The sequence below is a fragment of the Lacerta agilis genome, chromosome 10 (assembly GCF_009819535.1).
Source record: "Lacerta agilis isolate rLacAgi1 chromosome 10, rLacAgi1.pri, whole genome shotgun sequence".
Classification (NCBI taxonomy): Eukaryota; Metazoa; Chordata; class Lepidosauria; order Squamata; family Lacertidae; genus Lacerta; species Lacerta agilis.
In genome coordinates, this window is record NC_046321.1 from 14,368,498 (window position 1) to 14,393,081 (window position 24,584).

The following is a 24,584-nucleotide window of genomic DNA, read 5'->3' on the forward strand; positions in this document are numbered from 1 at the left end:
TTAAGACTCAGTCAAGAGTTTGATAGTTGTTGGAGCAATATTCATGTTTTGCTTGTTCGGTACTCAGCAGCACTCTGAGCTCTCCGTGGTGCTGATCGCATCCTTGCCCTCCTTATCTAGAGCCTTCCTTTCTGGACTTTGTCCCTGGCCTGGCCTAGTTCTGATTGCTGAACCTGGTACAGATTTGGCTGCTCCAGAGCCAGGACCCAGCTGTGCCCCATCTGGCCCAGACCGCCACCCACAGCAGGGACTACTGCCTGAAACCAAACAGTATGTCACCGTGCAATGTTAAGACTTGCAAATAAAAGAGATACCTGTGGGCTTGGGGTGTTGAAGCAGAACAGAGCATGTGGAGCCTGTCCACCTCCCCATCTGTTTCCTCCATAGTGGAAGGAAGGAGCTTGAAAGGAGAAAGTTCCATCCCAAGGACCCAGCAGGATGAGAGCTGAGTACTTCCACCTCTCTGCCTGAGCGCAATATGGGCAAGAGAGGAAGCGAGTGCCAAATTCACCACGGAGTCCTGTGCTGTAGCTGTTAGTTTGCTCTGCATCCTTTCCATGGATGGGCAGTTAGGAAAAGAGGTGGGGAGCAGAAAAGAGAACCTAATTCGCCACCTTCTTTTTCTTTTCTTTTTTTAAATGCCCCACAGTCCCCGAAGCTCTGTTTATGCCCTTATCCTAGAAGAGGAAAATAAGTGTCGTGCAATGTACAAATTGAGCAAGTCTTAACAAAACAGTGGGTGTCGAAGACAATGTAGCAAAAGTGTTTGCCTGATACCAATGGGCAGGGACATCCAGAGAGTAGCTGATGCCACACAGAAGGATCGGTTCCTCGTGGGTGTGGGCAGATATGTCAGATTCTCTTTTTCCCAATCTTAAATTCAGTTCTCCACATTTCCATGTGAGTTTGCCAGGGATGGGGAATTAAAGTCTTTGTGAAGATTCACCAGCCTTTTAGTGCAAATCTCTCCTTATATACGCATTTCCGTATGCAATTTGTTAATACGCCCTGTTTTGCTAAGCAGTTTCCCCCAACACAACACATTTTTGTATGTTCTTTTCATTGATACACGCATTCCGTGTACACGTTACATTAGTTTGTGCAGTTGTTTTTACACATTACTTGAGTCTAAATTTGTTGAAGGGAGACTAGGAATTCTAAAGTTTGATACTGATTCAATTAAAAACCATAGCTCCTAATTCAACGTATTACATTCCCTACAAGAGGCAGAAAAATTACTAATTGGTCCAGCAAGACCCTAAGTAATTTTTAAGTGATCCATGGGACGGGAGAGGTTTGAGAACCACAAGTAAAGGAAAAATGCATATGAGTGAACATGTACAAAATGGACACGGGTCAGAAATGGGACTCCTAACATACAAGCCTACCCTCACTTTACAGCTCAGCATATTGCCTCATTACTTTTTTAATCCTGGCACTGGTTTAATGACACACACACACACACACACATATATATATATATTTCTTCCTGCTGCCAAAAGATCTTGGCCATTTGCTCCCGCTTGCGAACATGCCGGTGCCAAGTTTGACCAGGGTTTCCCCTTGGGATTCACTGCTTTCTCTCTGTATTCTTTGGAGTCCACCACTAAACCTTCCACAAGTCTCTTTATTTATCCGTTTGTGGCAAATGTCTCTCTGCGGGGGTGCAGCTTCTCTTTCACACACATTTCTCATGCCCAGATCTCCTGCCAGCTTGCTTAGATCCAACACAAGTGCCCACTGCCAACTGCTCTCACCCCCCCCCCTTTCTCAGCTGCCTGGGAAATGTGTTGCAAATGAAGGAATGCACATGGGCAGGTGCTCATTCGGCAGTTGCCAGAATTGTCATTAAGTCTTTGCCAGTAATCTGTGCAGTACCATTCTAGCAGAACTGATCGGTTGGGGACGAAGAGGAGGCGGAGGTATTCTTTTTTAAAAGAAAGTTTAATTAAACAGCCATTGCATTGAGTTTCTTGTTTCCAGGTTTATCCAAATGATGACTTCACTTTTTGAACAAAGAAAACTGTTGCATGTGCAAGGCCGTCTCAGACATACTGCATTTTTTATTCTTTGTTCATTTGGTCCGTACAGTTATGTACAGTCATACCTCAGGTTGCGAACATGATCCGTGCGGGAGGCACATTTGCAACCTGCAGCGCCATGTCTGGGCACGTGCATGATGTCATTTTGCGCCTCTGCGCGAGTGCCGAAACCCGGAAGTAACCCGTTCTGGTACTTCCGGGTTCGGCGCAGTCCACAACCCAAAAAGAAGAAGAAGAAGAGTTTGGATTTGATATCCCGCTTTATCACTACCCGAAGGAATCTCAAAGCGGCTAACATTCTCCTTTCCCTTCCTCCCCCACAACAAACACTCTGTGAGGTGAGTGAGGCTGAGAGACTTCAGAGAAGTGTGACTAGCCCAAGGTCACCCAGCAGCTGCATGTGGAGGAGCGGAGACACGAACCCGGTTCCCCAGATTAGGAGTCTACCACTCTTAACCAGATTAGATTAGGAGTGGTAGATTAGGAGTCTACCACTCTTAACCACTTCACCACCACAACCCACAGCGTTCGTAACCCGAGGTATGACTGTACAGGGATATAAAGCCTGTGCAGGGAAAATCTAGACTTTAAGTCTGTTCTCATTCTTACTGGGCAGAGCTGGGAGTGTGGAGTTGGCCACCTCCTTCTACAAATGGAGCACGGTGGGAGATGGTGAATTGGACTTTAGCTGGGAGTTACCATTATGGTGCCTTCCAGATGTTTTGGATGTTCAGGGAGGAGAAGGCTCTTAATGGCTGTTAGCCATTGTGACACCACTGCCTAGTGCTTTATATCCTCATATACCAGTTCCTGGCAATCACAATACAGGAAACTCCCCACATGCGTGAGATGTTCTTCTGCGCGACCACGCACATGTACAGTGCTGGGAACCTGGAAGTGGTGGGTGGCTCGTGAGGACGCCCTCCCCAGAGCCCAAAGAGGATGTCCTCTTTGGGCTCGGGGTGTGTGGGTGTCTCCTCGCGAGCCAGAGGCACAGCGGGGCTTTGTTGTGCCTGTTCAGCTGAAAGTGGCTGCTGCTGCTGCACTACCCTGTGCACCAGCTGTTATGCGGGGAGGCTAAGCAGCCTCAACAAAGCCCCACTGTGCCTCTGGCTTGCATGGAGCCCCTGCACAGTGCCCCAATAGGATGTCCATTTTGGACTCTGGGGAGGGTCTCTCCAGGGTGTTCCCCACTTGCACACATTTCTCTTATGTGTGTGGGGACCTGGAACGTAACCCCCACATAAGTGGGGATTTGCCTCTATATGTCTCTTCCTGTCCCCTGCCAACATCATGCCCCACAGAGCTCCCTGACAAACATTGACCCCCAATAGTTGTATCCATTCCATTCCCGAGTTACACATCCACACAGGCAACTTGGGGGACTTTTATTTAAAACCTAATATTTCTATTTTTAACAAGTTTCTGGTCCCCATGGCTCACATCATCGTAGGTGCCATCTTGTGCTGGAGATTGTGGGTGACCGCAATGAAGGTCTTCAACTTTGCCCATTGACTTTGTGAGGGCCCAGTGCACATCAGTATTTCTGAGAGCATCTTGCCCATTTTAAAAGCGCTTGACTTGGAAAAAGCATTGCATTACCACATGATGCAGTCTATTATCCCAGGAGTTGTATTGTCCCAGGAGGCAGATCGGTAATACAATCTAAACCACTGTATTATATTTTAGTATAATATAACACACCCATAATGCAATCCTGAGCTAATATAGCACAAGCCATGGTTTGGTTTGCTTTGTTTTGTGACTGCACATTGTCGTCCCTGCTGGTGATGCTGGGAATTCCAATAGGAATTCAAAAATTGGCAAGTAATTGCTCCCATCAAGAGCCAGTGAATGCCCACTTAAAATGCTGGAAGGATGCTGATTCTGTGGTTGACGTTTCAACGTTGTTCCAACTTGTCTAATTTGCTTTGATTTACTTCGTTTTTCTTGTAGCAATTACTGGGAGAACTCTCTGAGGTAATTCAAATTGTTCTCATATAAAATATATGAAGCAGTGTGCCTTGTTAAAAGCTTTTTTGGAACTGTCCGTAAGATCTGCCGCGCTCCTCAAAAGCCTTCTCTCCCACCTCACGACTGTTTCCTCTAACAAATTCTCAACTTCCAGCCTTAGGGAGTCTCAAGCGAGGCTTAACATCTGAAGCTGCCCTATGCAGGGTCAGAAAACTTGGTCTGTCTAGCTTATTACTGAGCAGATGGAATGCTAAGCAAACTGTAGCTTAGCAAGAAAGCTCACGATTCCAGAAAGGAAATCACTGCAACTATGTTCTTCCCCTGGTTCTTCTGCCGTGAGCTAAGCCACGGTTTAGCTAGCTTTCCATGTCATGGTTTGTCTCTCTCCAGATGCACCACAAGCTGTAACCAAGGTTTGATCTTGGGTTTACAGCTCATAGATTGTCTGGAGAAAACATGCTCTGCTTCAGAATGGTATATTATTATTATTATTATTATTATTATTATTATTCACAAATACTTCATGAGGAATATATTTTGCATGGGCTTTTCACTTTAGATTAGACATCAAACATTTATGGGCACTAAAAGAAACACATCTCTCTCTCTCTCTCTCTCTCTCTCTCTCTCTCTCTCTCTCGTGTGTTAGAGCATGGTGCTGATAACACCCTATGGAACAACTGCATATTCAGGTTGGACTAGATGATCCTCAGGGTCTCTTCCAACTCTGATTTTATGCATCTGCAAGACCTATGTAGGTGACTCCTGCTGTTTTTGTGGAAAGGCCATAGGTGTGTGCCTATATTCCTGAGCATTGACATGGCACAATTCTGCATGATTAAGGAGACAGATTAAAGGATCCAGTACGATCCTTAAATCTCTTATTTTTGCTCAGTGTTTGAGCCTTACTATATCTGGTGGCTATTTAGCAAGACTCTCCCTTCTGCACAATACCTCCCACTCTTCATTTTTTTCAGATCCCATGTAGCTTTCCAGGAGGGGAAAAAAATGCCCCTGTGTTGCCATCTCCACTGTGGTTTCCTCGGCTGTTAAGAGCTCTCAAAAGACTATAGAGCCTTTTGAAAATGCAACGCAGTCAGACCTCTTGAAAGTCTGTAGCCCGCTCAGCAGGCTGGGACTGTAAAGGTGTTCACAGTGTGAACTAGCCTTTTGGGAATGCATTCTTGCTTGTTCTCTCCAGAAGTAAGAAGGCATTCCCACACTGGGGACCAATTCACATTGTCCCCAGGTATGCAGGCTCTGCAGTCAGAAGGGCTGCAAGAGTAAACCTTGAGCTGATGGTGATAGACAGACAGACAGACAGACAGATGCATTAAAAACTATTCTTTTAAAAAAGACCAAGAGATGGTGATGATCTACTGACTTAGGTTTCACTCTCTGTTTTTCTCTTCCTGCAATGCATGGATGTGCTTTAACTGCAATGCCTCTCTCGTGTTGCTCAGGTTTGACGCGTGGAAAATAAGCAAACAAGTGTTCACTCTTGCAGAGGTTTAGTTAGTGCATATATTCTACAAACCCCAACAACTTGGATTTTCCCCATAGCTATGAAAAATTTGGCCTCTTTTTTGTGTTTGCATTTGTAGAAGCAAAGGACAGACTTTGTTCCGAAGCAACCTGACCCCGCTCCTGTCGTCCCTTCGCCGCCCCAGACGCCACTTCCTGTCCCTCTCCCGCCAAGTATGCCAGCGCCCATCCCAGTTCCTGTGCCAAAGGTGCCTGGAGCCATCAGCCGCCAAAGCAGCACCTCAAGCGAAGGCGGGCGAGATGGCCAGAGGCAGAAGCCGCCCCCTATAGATCGTGAGTCTCTCTCTCTCTCTTCTTCTGTGGGCCAGAAAAGCCACGTGTGTCAAAAGAAGTAATTAAGCTGCTTATATCCAGTTAAGTCCTACTCTGAGTAGAATCATTTATGTCAATAATAATAATGATAATAATAATTTATTATTTATACCGCACCCATCTGGCTGGGTTTCCCCAGCCACTCTGGGTGGCTTCCAACAACATTAAAATGCAATAATATATTAAACATTAAAAGCCTCCCTAAACAGGGCTGCCTTCAGATGTCTTCCAAAAGTCTGGTAGTTGTTTTTCTCTTTGACATCTGGTGGGAGGGCATTTCACAGGGCAGGTGCCACTACCGAGAAGGCCCTCTGCCTGGTTCCCTGTAACTTGGCTTCTCGTAGTGAGGGAACCGCCAGAAGGCCCTCAGCACTGGACCTCAGTGTCCAGGCAGAACGATGGGGGTGGAGACGCTCCTTCAGGCCTCGACTTGCTGAAATTCATTTATTTCATTGAATCTTCTCAGAGTATGACTAGTGTTGGATACCAGTCCATCACTTGGAGGGAAATGTGTTCTCAATACTGTACTTGTCATCCAGAAAATTTGGCATTGGAAGTGGTGTTGAGAACCAAAGGTTCTTGGGTGTGTTTATTTTAAAGCCAAGTTTCTAGCTCTTATGGAGGCAGACTGTACAGAGTATCCTCTGGTCAGGAAATGGGCTTTTTCTATCCTCCTGGGTCCTCTGCAGCCCATCTGCCTTGAGTCTCCATGCACGGACTTTTGCCATTCCCCCAGCCCAACAATTCCAGGTGCTTCGGAAACATGGTTGTGGAAAGCAGACTTGACTAATGCAGACATGTTTAATTTTCACGATTTATTCTATTCGCAGAATCGCTTGGGGTGGTGCAGCCTTGACCAGTGAACAGTCAGCTATTGCAAGGCTGCCACTCCGATCCCTGGAGGGCTGTGCCAGCTTTTCATTGTGCTTGCTTTGCTATGTGCGGCACGTGCTAATTTTACAGGATGGGAAGGAAGAAGCACAGCCAAGGCTTCTTGGCTGGCAGAATTCAAAGCAGTGATTTCCCTTTGCTCTTGAAATAGCCAGTGTGGGAGACAGGAGCTAAGGAGGAGAATGCTGCAGTAGCCAAAAACCCTAGTGATGGACTGTTTTTTGGTGCCTACACATTTGCCATGCTAATCTCGAACAGCCAGTGCTGTTGGGGTGATATATAGAACCATCCTAGTACATGCTTACATATTAAACATATATGGCCCTAAATATGAAGGAACCAATCCACATCAAGAACTCCTAAGTCCCATTGATTTTAATGGGGGGAAATGAAGCACATCCTTAGCTCTCTCATTGAAAGCAACCGGGCTTAAAAGTGCTTCAGTTTGGTTAGACCACGCTCTAAGCCTGCAGTGGAGTTCACCAACAATCCTGTTAAATTTGGGGAGAACAGAATTCTGCAAAGTTGATTATGATTTGTCCTTAATCCTAAAATTCTAGATTAAACGGAAAAAGCTGACAATAGCTATACCATTTGGCAAGAAAATGGTATAGGGCCTCAATTCTATGCACATTTACTGAGGAGTAAACCCCACAGCCTTTACTTCTGAGTAAACATGCATAGGATTGCACTGCAGTTAAAGCAATCAAAGCAGGTGGCAGGAATCAGTTTCCCTTTGAGTCGCTTTTTCAAATATATATTTTAAACAGCGGTCAACTTTCTCTTCTTCCTTCCCCTCCTTTGTTTTTTTAAAGGACGGAAATCTCAGATGGAGGAAGTCCAGGATGAGCTCATCCACCGGCTCACCATTGGCCGAAGTGCTGCCCAAAAGAAGTTCCATGTGCCACGATCCAACGCCCCAGCCATCAACATCAGCTACGACTCCTCGCCCGAAGACGTGAAAAGCTGGTTGCAGGCGAAAGGCTTCAACCCAGTGTGAGTTTCAAGGAGCAGCATTTTCTGATCAGAGTTAAGAGGCTTCTCAGCACCATCCTGTCCAAAAGAGCTGGCTTAAGCTCAGTGGCAGAGTTTCTGCTTTGCTTGCAGAAGGTCCCAGGTTTGTTTGTTTATTTTAAGTGTTGGCATACGGCTTAATTGCAGTAGTCTCTAAGCCATGTGCAAGTAACTAAATGCTGAGAAAGAGATAAAACTGGACCGGGACCTGGGAGAACAGAATTTGCATCCCCTCTTGGCCATGAAGCTCACCTTGGGCCAGTCATGATCTCTTAGCCTAACCCAATTCGCAGGGTTGTTGGGAAGGTGAACCGAAAAGGGGAGAAGGAGAACCATGAACCACCACCTTGAGATCCTTGGAAGATAAAGGAGGTATATCAATGCAACAAATAGATAGGCAGATTCTGGAAGTTCAACAGGGAAAGGGGCTTGTCTGTTCACAGCTGGAAGGGAGTTCCATAAAATTGGGCCCACAACACTTAGGACAAGGTTGGCATCCCTTGCCTGGAAAAAAAAACCCTGCTTGAAATCCACTGCCATTACTGATCCTACAGTAGGTGGACCTATGGTTTGATTCCCTTCTGAATAAACTCCTCCAAATTGCTGGCGTACTTCACAAAAGCAGGATCAAATTGAAAGATGATGTTCGATTCTCTTCCCTTCTGTGTTCATCTTGGGACCAAACAAATACGTTTGATTCTGAGTTTAGGCTTTCAGGAGCCTACTTGGGGGGAAAGGCCTTGGCGATTTCTGGTTGCGTGTTGCGAGTGAGCAATTTCTTTCCTTTACCCGAGTACCACATTTTGCATTTTCTTGTTTGTTTTTATATTAAAATAAAATAGCTTCGCTGTGCTAATCTGTTGCTGCTAATCCTACAGAACTGTCAACAGCCTTGGGGTTTTGACTGGTGCTCAGCTGTTCTCCCTCAACAAAGACGAGCTAAGGACTGTGTGCCCCGAAGGAGCTCGAGTCTACAGCCAAATTACTGTTCAGAAAGCTGCACTGGAGGTATGTGCCGAGTCGATTTCTCCATCAAATCCATCAGCCTTTGCCATTCTAGCTCTTCATCCGTACTTTTAGATGTAAGGCATGGCTATCTGGATGCACCAAGGATTGAATGACCAATACAGTGCATGCATTGAGCTCTGAGCCCTTCCATTCAGAGTAATGACAAAAGTGGAATGAACATTAAGTTGGGTGTCATTTAAACGCTGAGTTGGAAGGGGCTTCAGCAGGAGTTTGGACTAGATGGCCTTTGACTTACCACTGCACTGCAGCAGAAGAATGCCTTCAGCATCTCAACAGTTTATCTGAGAACCTAGCTGTACCGTCAACAGAACCACACAGTGCAGCTCTTGCTGGATCATAGCACTTCACACTGCATGCTGTAATGCTCCCCCACCCTCTTAAAATAAGCAAACACACCACAGCACTAAGATCAGAAATAAGCTTCTGCTTGCTCTAGGATAGTCATAGGTGGCAGCGGAGGCAGTGCTAACATCAGGGATAAGCCTTTTTAGTATCAAACATCAAGTAAAGGAGGCTTATCTCTGAGCTTAGCGCTATGGGGTCACAGCGCTAAGATCGGGGGAAAGCCTCTGCTTGCTCTAGGATAGTCATAGGTGGCAGCAGAGGTGGTGCTAACATCAGAGATAAGCCTCTGCTGCTGCCTTTTTAGTATCAAATAGCAAGCAGAGTCTTATCTCTGATCTTAATGCTGTGGAGTCACAGCGCTAAGACCGGGGGGAAGCCTGTGGCTGTTCCCATGGCTAGAATTTTGAATCACCTGGCATCATACAGCCTGTCGAAGTGGCCTGTTTGGAATCCAACCCTTTGGCTGGGTCCAGTTCCCCTACCTGCGCTACACATAGAAGATGGCAGTGTTGTACGGAATGACTCTGTCCACCTTTCTCAAATAGCAAGCCTACTTTCCAATGTGTGGGGAGTTTGTTTAGGACACAGGAGGCAGATTTAGAACCTTCCCCCTGCACTGAATGGCTGCTCCCTCTCTCATAACACTGGAACTCACAGACCTCCAATGAAGTTGAAGGCTGGAAGATTCAGCACAGATAAAAGAAAGTGCTTCTTCACACAGCTCATTGGGAAACTATGGAACTCACTCCCACAGGAAGCACTGTTGGGTCACCAAGGGTCATCTAGTCCAACCCCCTGCAATGCAGGAATCTTTTTCCCCCAACGTAGGGCTCGAACCCACAACCCTGCGATTGAGAGGATAAGGCTGTCAGTGGCTACTAGCTATGTTGTTGTTCTATGCTCAGGAGCAGTAATGTTTCTAGATACCTATTGCTGTAACTTAACAGAAAGGGAGTTTGTGCTCAAATCCTGCTTGCGGGCTTCCCACAGGCATCTGTTTGGCCACTGTGGGAACAGGATGCTGGACTGGATAGGCCATTGGCCTGATCCAGCAGGCTTCTCTTACGTTCTTATTCTCGTCTTTGGGTCTCCTCAACATGTTTTGATGAATCAGAAACCTTCCACCACTCCTCCCCCTGTTAAATAAATGGATTTGATAGATGCATTTCATAGCTGAAGTCGAATCTTGGCTCTTGTGCAAAAATAGGCTTGTTTTGAATCTCTCTCCCCCCTTTTTTCTGATTTCAAAGGCTACCAGTGGAAGTACAGAATTGCAAGAGATTATGAGAAGACGGCAAGAGAAACTCAGTGCTGCCGCCACGGACTCAGGAGTAGAGTCTTTCGACGAGAGCAGCAGCCACTAAATGAATTCTCTGTCTGTTTTTGTTTGTACTTCCTCAAAAAAAGAAGGAAGAGCTCCCATTATTCTGGGCCCTGTTCCATCATGCTTTGTTTTAGGAAGCCATGAAGAGGAAATGTCTGGTTGATGGTGACTATTTATGTAGACACAACTTGATGCCATAAATCAGCCTTCGTCAACCTGGTGTTCTCCAGATGTTTTGGATTACAGCTCAACTGGGGCTAATGGGAGTTGTAGTCCCAAAACATCTGGACGGCACCAGATTGATGAAGACTACTATGAAGAAAGCATGCAACTGGTGCTCCCCTTCTCACTTGCTCAGAAAGCACATTTAAGGGGAAATGAACCAGCGCTCCCAAGGCTGGCTGGATGAAGCTAATCATTTCATGCTTTTCTGATCTTCCCCCTTCTTCTTCTTCAAAGCAAAATCACACCGCTATTTCCGGGGGGCAAAGTCGGCCACTGAGCCACCTGATTAAAACACGTAAGGAAAATCTGTGGGACTTTCCATTGTTTTAGGACTCCAGCTTCTATCAGCTCTGGCCAGTCTGTCCAATGGTCAGAGCTGATGGCAGCGATAGGCCAGCAGTGTCCAGAAGGCCACCAGCTCCCAATCTCTGCAAGAAAACATGTTGAAATCTGTGATCCAGTGTGAATCCAAAGGCACATGATCTAGGCAGGGAGAATCTCCTTTTAAGATCCATTGATGTCAACAGAGGAGTTAAATGTATGTGAGCTTTTGGCTCTTTGCTGCTGGAATCAGTGGAACTTCATGGCACCGGGAGTGCTCCCTTTCGCTTGTCCTGTCACTCTCATCCATAGCCATGGGCTCTTTCTCTCCACATCTCATTTCTCAGCACCTTGAGATGCCAACGGCTCGAATCATCCATGCAAACGATGGCCATTCTTCCAAAAACTTCACTAGATGGTTTCTTAACGGAGATCGCGATAGCAGAGGTAACTTATTCTGGATTCCAATTTTACGGCTGTTCCAGTGTGGATGAGCACAAGAAAACCAATAAAGGCACAAAGGAAACGATAACACAAGTGTCAGTTTTTTAAAAGGTTCAGGGCGGGGCAGTCGGACCTTGATTTCGAAGGTCTCTGTGTGTTCATTCACAGTATTATTTCTGAAGGGCATTGTGTTAACTTCACCCGTTGAAAGGAAAGGGAAACCCAGGTTTTCTGGGGGTGGGGTGAAAGGCATTTGCAAAAGAGAACAAAGTATTAATTTCCAACTGAAATCTTTTGAAACATGGCCAATCCGAGTTAAATATTCCAGTAAATGTTGTTTATGGTACTATGACGACTTCTTCCCCCACCTCAGTTTCCCCAGTGCAAAATGTTCCATTCTGTCACCTGTATATAAAGGCATTACAAAAAGAAACCCATCATGTCATTTAGAAGAAATTAATCATCTAGTTTTATTAATTTTCATGGTGCCTTTTTCACATGACTCAGCTGAAAGTCTGCAATAAACACTATTTGATGTATGTAAAATGCTTTGCATTCTCTGTCGTGATAAAGAGAGGGTAGAAACGAATGGTGAAAGGTTAACCCCCCCCCCCTTTTGTCCCAAAATAATGGATTCAGACATTCAGAGACCAGCAATGGTATAGTCCCAAGTTATAGCACTTAGATTTCAGGTGTGTGTGTGTGTGTGTGTGTGTGTGTGTGTGGAGGCATTTTGGAAGCATTTCCCTGGCTTGTTAGGCAGTGGTGGATTTCGGACTCCCAAATTTCAGTGGCACCCTGTGTGATGATTAAATTCCCCCTGCCGTTGCCTCTCATGCTCGGTCGTGGTGTCCCCTAGAGGGCAGCGCCCAGTGTGGCCAAACTGGTTGTACCACACAAACTAGTTGTGCCACCTCTGGTTGTGGACATTTCTACTCTAGGCCCCCTCTCATACTAGCTTTCCATCTTCAAGGGTCTTTTGAGATGAAACATTTAAATGCAATCATCCACCTGCATTCCGACATTATATAGTCCCTAGGAGGACTCATCTACATGACTATTTAATTGCTTGAATTGGCTCTTCGAGGAGAAACACCAGTATGAAAATCGGGATTTATCATCTAGCTAAATTCTCTGCAGAGCAGGGCATTTGACAGATTGGAACTCCAGATTTTTATTTAATTCACTGCATTTCTATCTCGCCTTTCCTCCAAGGAGCTTCAGGCAGTGTACATGATTTATCCCCCTCCCCCTTTTATCCTATGTGATATGACTATGTGAGCCAGCAAGTTATTGAGTGACCAAAGACCACCACTCAAACTTTGAGTCCAGATTTGAACGGTTGGCTCCTCCTGAGCAGGAGAGAAGAAGCTGCGCCGTTCTGGGCTCCACACTCGGCCTCCTCCCGACAATGCAACGTTGCACATGTGCAATGCGTGTCACATGCATGATGTCACATGAGTGTGGCATGCGCCAGCCCCCCCCCCCCCCGCTGCCGCCATCTTGGGCACAAGACAGTGCCTCTGGAACTGGCTGATACAACAATACAGTCAATCATCCTAGCACAGGTGGGGGCATGAAAAGAACACACCCACCGCCAAACTGGTCTCGTCATTGGACTGTTGCAGCTGAGGGGAAGTAATTGAAAAAGTCTGGGCAGCACCATTGTGCGGAAGACACACATGAAAAGGATTGGTGCTCCCCTCCTTGCACAAACCTTAATGTTTTTTCTCCAACAAACACGTGCGCATGTTCTTTCCCACATCCATGCTCATGTGCTGTCTCTCACACAAAAGCTCTCATCTCTTTTTGCTACACTGCTCTTTATCCTTTCTTCCCCCCACATAAACCATCAGTTCTCCAAACAAGGACTGATAATTTTGATAAAGCACGTGACTAATTTTGGGCAAAATTAGCCAGCCATCATACATGAATGGCAGGTCTCTTTTGTAATGTGCTCAGAAGGGTTTTGTTTTCCCCCTGCAAAGGGTATTTTGCAGGTTTGTGTGCTTTTGCTGGTTGTTCCCAGCACAAAGCAGCTCTTGTAAATAGTGTGTGCATTCTTCGTTCCAATAGGCTGACAACTGAATTATAATACTCTAGCTAAAAGCCTAAGAGATGCGGAGTGTTGTTTTTCAATAAGGGAACACCCCCGGTCTTTCTCCCTCCTCAAGGACAGTTTCCAGCATTCTGTGTCTCTGAAATGCAGAGTTGAAGAAGGAAGAACCACAAGTCAGGGACAGAGCACCTGTTTTTCCTGAACAAGGCCCCAGATCTAATCCCAAGTAGGACTGGAAAATTTAAGTCCTTGCCTGAAACCCTGCAGAGCCCCTGCCAGTGATTGTAGATAGTCGTGAACTAGTTGTTATCAATGGCATGACTCTGACAGAAAGAGAGAAAATGTCGGGAGCAGGCTATTGTAGAAAAATGCCACTTTTCTCTCATTGCTGTTCAACACAGAAGGTTCTGCAAGTAATTGCACAATGACAAAATAAAGACGAGCCAAGCCATCTAGGTGGTGTTTTTGCGTCGATCAGTGTTATTTGTGCCGTTCCATGTTCATACAGCTCTGGCCCCATGTTCAGATTCTATAACTACAACCTCGAAGAAGCTAAGCCTAACACAGAAAATACTTTTCTAATACACACATTGCTGCAAAACTCAGAACAGTCCCAACTGAAAGAAATCAAGACAATTGTTTGAGGGGTCGCCCCATGCTCTTCTGTAGGATTGCTGAGCAACACAAAAACACGTTTCTGTGGCCATCTGGTGTGACAAGCCTGCATTACCATGACGATCTATGGCAGGGGTAGGTAACCTAAGGCCCAGGGGCCGGATGCGGCCCAATCGCCTTCTCAATCCGGCCTGCGGACGGTCCGGAAATCAGCGTGTTTTTGCATGAGTAGAATGTGTCCTTTTATTTAAAAGGCATCTCTGGGTTATTTGTGGGGCACAGGAACTTGTTCATTATTATTATTTTCAAAATATAGTCCAGCCCGCCACATGGTCTGAGGGATGGTGGACCAGCCCACAGCTGAAAAAGGTTGCTGACCCCTGATCTATGGGGTTGGTCCCTAGACCACAATAATGTTTGGTTTCTCTGCACCCAGTGTTTTTTTTCTGTGGTGGTACCCATGACACTTTTATCAAGATACAAGCGCCAGTATAATTTTTTTTTAAAAAAAAACCCAAATCCAGATGCTTTGAGCAAAGCAGTAAGAATCTGTAACCACGCACACCCAGACTTTCCTGACAACCAGGTTTTTTATTTCATGATTCAGCCAGGAGCTCCTAATGCCCCTCCTGAGCATGTGCAAAGCACCCTCCCCTTTCCAAACACCAGCTTCTGGTGTTTCTGAGCAAAGAACATCCAGCTTAGAGAACATGAATTACTTGCAGGTTCGAGAACCCATCTGCTCTTTATGTAAAATTTGAACACTGATCCTCCTATGCATTGTGTGAGTTTGCACACAGTTCGCACACACAGTTCGTGTTAATAACTTGCTGATCAAAATCCTGAATCGAGGATGCTAATGGTTGGTTTTGAGTCTGAACTCTGGCAGCTTGCTAGCTTTTATCTCGTTTTGGAAGTGTGCACCCCAAAATGTGGGACAGCGGGCAGGAAAGAGGTGCACGATTTGGTCAAACACACAGAAATCACTGTCCTCAGATCCAGGATAGATGGACTGCTGGTCTCTGGGACTGCTGGTCTCTGCAATGAGAGCACGGCACATTCATAGCTCGTCTTCAGTGCGTGTATCATCAACTACAAAAATGCCTGCCCCTCTTTTTGTATGTGTGGTCAAAACTCAAGCTAACATGGCCTGAGGTTTTGTTTTTTCCTTTCCTTTGGTACCCCCCAAAATGCAACTTCGCAAAACAGCGTGTCACACTTGCCTGTGCTGTGTGATCTGCTTCCACAGAGCATTTGATACCAAAACCTGGACTTGCTTTGGGGGAAGCTGGTCATGTTGTGAACACCCGTGAAAATTGCTTCTTTAGAGACATGCAAGGAGGTGCTTATGTTGTTGCATGGCTCTGCAGAAATACAGTTGGTAGGTTTTTGGCCATCTTGGTGGCGCAAGGTCATTTTGAAGTCGAAAAGACCCTGTACCCTGGTGACTTAGGGTTTATCCACACTCTTTTTTTCTCCTGCTACTTTCCCCTGGGAAAAGCGTTCTTTAGCGTTCAAATGGAGCAAACAGCAATCGGGCTTTTCCCCCTTCTTTTTTTGCAGATGGCCATTACTTTTCTGCTTTAGAGCTAAAGAATGGGTTTTCCCTGGGAAAGAAGCAGAGCGGGGGGGGGGAACCACTCATACCCACTAGACCCACGCTTTCTAGGCATGTGACAAGCAGATGTGAGGATGAGCCCTTTGGCCCTGATCCTAATCCTGCTTAATTTTTATTCACATGCTCAGGATCACACTACTGGTCTGCTTATTTAACTGAGCAGATTAAAGGACAGCACCCTCATCTAAGTCATGCTTTTCAAAGACATGCAAGCCTGACTGGTTGTGGTGACACGGGTGCGTTGTTGTTTTTTAATGCACATCCCATAAGTAGCAAGACCTAGTTCCAGGGTGGCTAACCTGTGGCTCTCCAGATGCTGTTGGAGTCTGACTGCACTTAGCCACAGCCAGCAGGACCAATGGTCAGGTATGATGGGAGCTGTGGTCCAACCAAATTTGAAACCTTACCAGACATCTGATTGGCACCTGGGTTTCTTAATAAGCACCTAGAAACCTGCTTACAAACACACAGCTCTCCTGAGCTAGATCATCAGCACGTAAGTAAATAGTCCAAAAACCTAGCAGGAGTAAACCTTTTGAGATCAGCTGGCCTCTGGTGTACTTCTGTGACATCCCATGCTCTGTCCTTGTGAAAGCTGGTCAGTCAAGAGAATAAATCTGTAGGAGTGCCCACAAATTCTGGAAAAGCAGATGGGCTTGGCTAGAAGAGCTCCATGGAGGTAGGTGGATGGTGTTGGAGCAGAGCTGAGCTTGTGGGGTTGCCGCAGATTTTAAGGGCACTTCCAAGACAAGCACTCAAAAGGTTTGGCCCACTGCCTGCCACACATCTATTGCAGGGAATGAGAGTAGAGTTTGGATTTGATATCCCGCTTTTCACTACCCGAAGGAGTCTCAATGCGGCTAACATTCTCCTTTCCCTTCCTCCCCCACAACAAACACTCTGTGAGGTGAGTGGGGCTGAGAGACTTCAGAGAAGTGTGACTAGCCCAAGGTCACCCAGCAGCTGCATGTGGAGGAGTGGAGACGCGAACCCGGTTCCCCAGATTATGAGTCTACCGCTCTTAACCACTACACCACACTGGCTCTCAAGTAGCAAGGCAGTGCTCTGTTCACCCTTCACTTGTAATAAAGAAATAAAATCTGGATTTGGGAAAAGGCTTTAAAATGTGTTTGTTAATGTGGCAGGCAGTGGGAATTAAACTGCAGATGTGGGCAGCTACCACAAGTTCTGTAACTGTGATTTCTCTTGCAGTCACCTCCACCCAGCAAAAATAAACACCCACCCATTCTCAAACTGTTTCAGTAGCTCTTACACCATTTAATAGCTTCTGCCTGAGCAGGGAATTGGGGACGTAAGCCTTATCTACATTTGGGACACTTGCCCATCAAACCATATTGGTCCTCTGTTGCTCAGCCTCAGGCGGCCTCCACCATGGAGACCTGGCTGGTGGCTGAATGCCCCCCATACCCAGCGTTAGGAACGTTGGAAGCTGCCTCATACCATGTACATTGGTCCAGCTGAGTACCAACTACACTGACTGGCAGCACCTCTCCCGAATTTCAGGTAAGGGACAATGCCACTCGTACCTGGAGATGCTGGGACGTTCTGCATGCCAAGCAGGTGCCCCACCACTGATTGACTCCCTCCACCCCAAATCCTCAACTTGCAACATTTCTTCCCAACTTGTAACCTCGGGGCTTTCCTCTGCTTCCTGGTTGGTAGATACATTGGCACTGGACAGTCCATGGCAGCCACAAATCCCACCCCAGCTTTCATGTTTTCACACCATTCATTTAACGTGAAAGGCTGCCTACAATTTTCTGGTTGGTCCTTCCCACTTTCACACCTTTAAGGTGGGGAAGGCTCCAGATATTCACATTAGGGGATTCCATTCTCAGCCTGGCCCAGGTGGGTTTCTCCCGCCTGCCACACAGACACATATGCTATCCTCACAGTCCTGATCCAGCACACTAACCACTGCACCACACTGCCATACTCCTTGAAACTGCCCTGTTTTTGCGAACGTGAGCGTTTTTTGTTCTTTCTTCCAACTCAGCCCATCCCCCTGGGTATTATATTTTGCTTCCAGTAGTTCCAGAGCCAATCCCTTCAGAAGCTTTCCATCAAGCGGAAGTCAAATAAAAAGGGGCACAAACGAGAGAATGCCACCAATGCCCACCCGGACAGCATCCCTGTCACGGCGTATGACTCACCTAATCAATACAATAACCCAAAGAAAAGAAGAAATGCTGTGTTATCCTAACTCAGTAGGTTGCTGTCTGAGTGTTTTGTGCTATGTCCCCCATCAGCCTCAGCCAGCCCAGCCTTGGAGCTGATGGGAAACGTAGTCCAAAACACCAGGTTGCCAAAAGTTGCACTACTGATTCCAGAATAAACGGCTTGCAGGGAACTGATGAGCAGCATACATGGGCACCACTGAGGAGAAAAGCAGTCATTTCAATGCGCCTAGCATGCTAAAATAAATTCTCACTTCTGCGCCTTTCTCAGACCAATGGACACCACTGACGTGTGTTTACCACTGCACTTCCCTTCCCACAACACCGACAAACTTCCTAGTTTTGTGTTGTTTTTGTTGTTTTTACACAGGGCGACTACACAGAAAACGAACAAAACCAAGCCAATGGAGAAGGGGACAGGCAGCAAAGGCTCCTACTAAACGGGGATGACGTTTGGACCAGACTTGTCACCCAAAGTGGCTGCTTCGTGTCCATTCACAGTTCCACCCTGGATCCAGGCGCACAGGATTCGCTTTCCCTCCATCCGTAAACACAGGCTGGTTGAGCAGGCAAGAAGACATTTCTGCTGAGATGCACCGATCTCCTGAGCTTCTCAAAGCACTGTGAAATTTCGCCATTGATCTCTGTTCCGTTGTCTCGGTCAGTCTTTAAAATGTTGGCTGCGAAGTGAAGTTTTCTCACCTCCTCTGTTTTCTTCTCACCTAGCTTTGAGCCAGTTTGTTTTATGAGGACAGCTCAACTTGGCGGTTCCTCTTGAGCATAGACAGCACTATCCCAAGATCTTCTTCCCCCAAGACCCACAGTCTTCCTGTCCCTTGCTCCATGTTAATGAGGTATCATCCAGTACCCTAGCCCTGCCTTTTACAGACCTCACCAGAGTCACACTGTACTTTGAAAGCTCACTGTCGTTTGGATTGAGCCTCGAATATTGCACTTTCCTTAACCTTCAAGCCCAACCTGCGTGTTTGAAAAATAAATAAAGAGAGGGTTTGTAAGAAGAGAAAGACAGAAAACCTTTCTGAAGCGCAGAGTTGGATTTGGTCCAGTGTTACAAACTTCTAAAAAAAAGTACAGAAAGTAAATAGTCCATACAAGACACTGCAGGTTCCTTAAGGCTATGTCTCCCCAGAGCTTCTGGATGTGAAAATCTCGTCTTTCTTTCTTTTTCCACTTGTCCATGGGTACTGTTGTCCATGGCAAATCAATAAAACAGTAAACAAAACAAAACAAAACCCCCAGAGAGAATTAAAATCTGAAGCAAGGGAAGATGGATGCCTTTCATGTTCTAACCTGCAAGGGAGAAAGAAAGAAAGATATTGTAGCCTTAGTTTTAAAAATGAGCTAATATTATAGCAGGGTTGCCAAATCAGTGAAATGCTTTTGCACTGATTAATTGTCTGTAATTTAACTCGTAGTAGACCCGATATACAGTAAGCAGCACATAAACGGCGCACGAAAATCTACCAGACCATTCCACGTTCTTATATTAGCAATCCAAGAATTGAGAGAACAATGTGCAAAATCTTATACAGAAGCCACAACAGAAAACTCATTCAAATTTGTACAAAAGGAATATTTCAGTTTTTAAAATTCCTTTAGTCAGGCTCCTTTGGATATCAACAAAGGTAAGTCCGATCAGATGAAGTGTCGAAGATGTTATGCACAAATGTTAGACAGGGTGCTGGCGTTTGTCACCTGTTTCGCCCATGAAGAGTTTCGGGCTTCTTCAGTAAATTCTCTCTCAAGGTTTTAATGCATTTACATTCACTGGTGGTATAGACCAAACCTTATTAGTATTTGAACATTATTAACATATCTGAGCAGATAAATACAAAAGTCAATGCTTCATATGTTACATCCCATCTTGTCTTAAGCTACAACATTCAGTTTTCTTCTTCAGAATATTCTGCCTCAAGTTTTTGGTATATTTACATACATTCACTGGTGTACTACGAGCAATGGCAGCATATGTATAATTTAACTCGGGCAACATGGAGATTGGTTTTGTCTATGCTCTTATGGTTCATGTTTTCGTTTTGGGATGTTTTGTGGGAAGCGATTCACAAATGAACGAAAGAAATTTGGAAATCTAACAAACGGCCGCGGGTATAACAAAATAGCAATTTCACAGAAGAACAAGATGGCAATGCTCAGACCTCCACCTAGCAGGCGAACACCCACCCACCCACCCCCCACACCCCCCACACACATACCACAAAAAAACATATGCCCCTTTTTGTGATGATGGTGAAAGTGTAAGGTAAGTTTTCCAAAAGCTAATCCCTCGCTGTGAAATGGAAAAGCCACCTTTACTTCTCTTTTTCTTTCTTTATTGCACGATCACACCCAGAGCCAAACAAGGCCCAGAAATAAATAAACGGTCCCTTTGACTTGCAGCCCCACTGACTCAAATTGGCACCCGCTGATTGATTAACGTTAGTAACACTTTGTATTTACAGAGCACAGCGGCTGAAATCTCTCCACGCATGTCACCACAATTGCCCTGACTCAGTTCAGAAATTTGCGCATGTATGCAGGGCTCAGGCAGGCATCTTCCTGGCTGGTCTGGGAACAAATAACATAGACTGGAGATACATTTTCAAAGGAAGATGCAGCCTCTCTGCCTTGCATCGAACGGGAAGAGCATCCTGATGCATATTCAGGTGTGCACCCCTATTTATATCCTTACATAAAATAAAAAATTCTTTCCAGTAGCACCTTAGAGACCAACTAAGTTTGTTCTTGGCATGAGCTTTCGTGTGCATGCACACTTCTGCACACAAAAGCTCATACCAAGAACAAACTTAGTTGGTCTCTAAGGTGCTACTGGAAAGAATTTTTTATTTTATTTTGTTTTGACTATGGCAGAACACGGCTACCCACCTGTAACTATATCCTTACATGTTAGCAACTTGCACATTAATGTGTGTGTGTGTGTGTGTGTGTCTAGATAATTCAGTATTATTAATGCCCCCTTACTGCAGGGCAGAAAGGATACATTGTGCAAGCAGAAATCCTTGTGTTACTGATTCTATTTTGCTGCATACAGCCTAACGGCTCTGGCTCCACCTGCTGTTGGCCTCCTGCCTTGCACCCTGCCCAATGGAAACCGACCACCACTGGTTGAAATCCAGCTCTGCATCTCCTCCCAAGCACTTACGTTGGGCACTACCATTTATCTTTAAACCCGGCTGCGAATGGGAAGCTCTAGCGGCCGAGCCTCTTGCGTCGCAAGCACAGGTAGAACTCCTCAAGCCAGCACTCTGTGTGCAGAACCCGTCTGCCGTATGCTAGCTGGATGGGAGTATCTGGCTTCGAGGCACGGTCCTTGCAATAAATAAAAAGGCTGGGGCTTTAATATTTATGACAGCAGCTGCTCCTGAGCGAGCAGTCAAAACTGAAGCATGAAAGCCAAAGAAAGCTCCTCGGACTCACCGCCTGGCCTGGAATTATGACTTGCTGACATTCTCATATATAACATCGCTGATGCAGAACTGTTTCTTTTTCTTTAGCCACATTAATTGCACACACTGGTGAATAAAAATGTATTGTTCCTGCAGAGAGAGAGAGAGAGAGAGAGAACAAAAGGCAGTCTATCAGCTCCAGTGGGATCTATTTTATGAACCCAGCGACCCACACCAATTACACATGTCTTCTTGATCCTGATGGATCCCAGAAATGACATCAGCTTCCCTGGGACAGTTGGGAGCAAAAAAATAAATAAATAAATGAATGTTATATGGACAGCATGAAAGAAAAGAAAAAAAGGAAGAGGAACTGCTCTGAACATTTGGAGGGACTTTTCGTATAATTCGTTGCTTTGTCAAGATTGGTCCTGGGGTCTGAACTGGTTATATTCTTTATCCCTTCTCATGACTTTCGTGGCAGGTTTCATTTGAGTGGTTCAGGTTCGGTGAGGAGCCTTGTCAGGGTCTAAGAGATTCCTTTGAAAAGCAGGCTTCCAGTTTTTTCCTACCTGCACGCAGCACTGGCCTTCGCTTCACCCAGAAGGCTTGAGAGCGATGCGGTGAGCATAACCAATTCATTTTCCACTTCAGAAGGTAACCTGAGACCAGGTGAGTGGTGAGCACAGTGGTGGTTTCAAGTTTTCTGCGGAAACACTTGCAGCCCTCCAAAGGCTGGTTGGCTTCCAGCTCCTTAAAGCGCACTGACACCTAGTGGCTGTTAACAGAAGTATTTCCCCTCCTTTGGATCAACTCGCTTTCGGAAATGAACAGATGGAGGGACAATTAAAAGGGGCAGAATTGTTCTTCCCTGGAAGCGCCAAACCAGAAAGCATGCACAAGTTTGGTTATTTAAAGAGCATTCACGGTGCGGAGAGAGAAGCACATGATCAAAAATATGCTTTGTGGGGAAAGTTTTGCAACTTGCATAGGAGTTTCAGTGGGATTCTCATTTCCTGAATCTTCCATCACTCACAGCTGTCCATGGAGGGGCAAGTTTATTCCGTGTCTAGGACAACTGTCTACCAGCTCTGGTTATCTCCCTCTTGGGTTCCTGCAATACTGTCTACATCTGAAGGTGACTCGGAAACTACAACTCATCCGGAATGAGGCAGCTAGACTGGGAGTGGCCACTGGGACCATATAAAACCAGTCCTAAAGGATGTACATTGGCTCCCATTTCCAAGCCCAATTCCATATGTTGGTTCCCTACAGAGCCCTACAGAGTCTCAGCCTTGTATACCCGAAGGAGCGTCTCCACCCCCATCATTCAGCCTGGACACAGAGTTCCAGCTCCGAGGACCTTCTGGCAGTTCCCTCACTGTGAGAAGTGAGGTTACATGGAACCGGCCAGAGGGTCTTCTTGGTAGTTGCAGCTGCCCTGTAGAATGGCCTCCCATCAGATGTCAGAGATAAATAATTATACACAGTGCTTTCTTTCAGGGGATACTCAGTACTGGCACCGATTTTTTTTGTTATTGTTAAAAAGTGCGGCACTTACTGTAACAACTTCCTGGTGAGTACTGACACCAATTTTTCTAGAAAAAAAACACTGATTATACGACTTTCCATAGACATCTGAAGGCAGCCCTGTATCAGGAAGCTTTTAATGTTTGATGTTTCATTTTGATCCATTATATTCTGTTGGAGGCCGCCCAGAGTGGCTAGGGCAACCCAATCAGAAGGATTTAGTACAAGTATTAAATTATTATTATTATTATTATTATTATTATTAGGGGAACAGAGGTGGGGTGAAGCATTCAGATCTGCGGAACCAAATAGCTCAGAAGCAGGTGCCATGGGCAGGTGGGTCAACCTGCATACTTCAGAGGTTGGTCCAGCAAGCTCAGAATTGAAAGAACAGGATGAAAGCACAGCTCCATTTCAAAGGCACTATGAGAGCTCAAGGATGCTTTCCAGGTAAAAGCAAGCAAGGATAACCCAGGGCTGTATTGATCAAGGACCCATGGGCCAGACAGAGAGGCTTGGAGGACCACATTTATGGTCCTATATCCCTAGCCTATGTTGTTGTTGTTGTTGTTGTTGTTCAGTCGTTCAGTCGTGTCCGACTCTTCGTGACCCCATGGACCAGAGCACGCCAGGCACGCCTATCCTTCACTGCCTCTCGCAGTTTGGCCAAACTTATGCCAGTCGCTTCGAGAACACTGTCCAACCATCTCATCCTCTGTCGTCCCCTTCTCCTTGTGCCCTCCATCTTTCCCAACATCAGGGTCTTTTCTAGGGAGTCTTCTCTTCTCATGAGGTGGCCAAAGTACTGGAGCCTCAACTTCAGGATCTGTCCTTCTAGTGAGCACTCAGGGCTGATTTCTTTGAGAATGGATAGGTTTGACCTTCTTGCAGTCCATGGGACTCTCAAGAGTCTCCTCCAGCACCATAATTCAAAAGCATCAATTCTCCAGCGACCAGCCTTCTTTGTGGTCCAGCTCTCACTTCCATACATTACTGCTGGGAAAACCATAGCTTTAACTATATGGACCTTTGTCGGCAGGGTGATGTCTTTGCTTTCTAAGATGCTGTCTAGGTTTGTCATTGCTTTTCTCCCAAAAAGCAGGCGTCTTCTAATTTCGTGACTGCTGTCACCATCTGCAGTGATCATGGAACCCGAGAAAGTGAAATCTCACTTAACCTAGCCTATATAAAGGATTGAATCTTGTGGTTTCTCCTTTGCTTGCTGACTCCCCTCCCCGCTTCCCTGGACACTCCATCCCCTGGCAACTAGTTCATCATATCCTGCTCTTGAGTGTTAAATACTGGCACGAGTTTAGCGTGTTCTTTAATCCGGATCCGGTTTGCTGAAGCATTACAAAGCCCTGCTGTCTGCTGTGTTTGTGCATGAGAGACAGAGAGAGGGGATGGAGTGATGCTCTGCCAATGGAACAGGAGGAGAGGCCAGCTGGCAAACAGCAGGAACTCGGAAACTGCACAGAAGTTGGCAGTCGCCAGTGCGTGGGCACTTTAGAGGAAAGCTAATTGAGCGCCACTATGCAAACAAGTGGGTGGCATAGATAAGGGGGAAGAAAAGGAATAGCAGCTCACCTGACAGTACCCTGATCTGCTCCACAGTGGGATACAGCATGTCAGAAATGCCTGGTGTATACACACCAGGGATGCAGAAATCTGTC

General features: G+C 45.9%; 2 protein-coding genes across 4 annotated transcripts in view; one reads left to right on the plus strand and one right to left on the minus strand.

Annotated features, from left to right (window-relative positions):
• The window catches only part of EPS8 (epidermal growth factor receptor pathway substrate 8), a 143,612-nt gene extending 131,600 nt beyond the window's left edge, over positions 1 to 12,012 (plus strand). For 2 of the 3 annotated variants that reach the window (XR_004427436.1, XR_004427437.1), the window contains exon 20: positions 8,657 to 8,758. Coding sequence is in view for 1 of the 3 variants with exons in the window: in XM_033161737.1 (XP_033017628.1) it covers positions 7,580 to 7,760; positions 8,657 to 8,786; positions 10,403 to 10,516 (425 nt within the window). In the remaining 2 variants the exon portion in view is untranslated. Of the gene's footprint in view, positions 1 to 7,579; positions 7,761 to 8,656; positions 8,787 to 10,402 lie in introns of those variants that run through there. The other variant, XM_033161737.1, reaches the window with a different exon arrangement.
• A 4,971-nt stretch (positions 12,013 to 16,983) lies between these two features.
• Positions 16,984 to 24,584, minus strand: part of PTPRO (protein tyrosine phosphatase receptor type O) — a 135,769-nt gene continuing 128,168 nt past the window's right edge. Inside the window, 2 exon segments of the mRNA XM_033162275.1 lie at positions 16,984 to 19,267; positions 21,413 to 21,531. Of these exon segments, the coding sequence (XP_033018166.1) occupies positions 21,427 to 21,531 (105 nt within the window). The 3' untranslated portion in view covers positions 16,984 to 19,267; positions 21,413 to 21,426.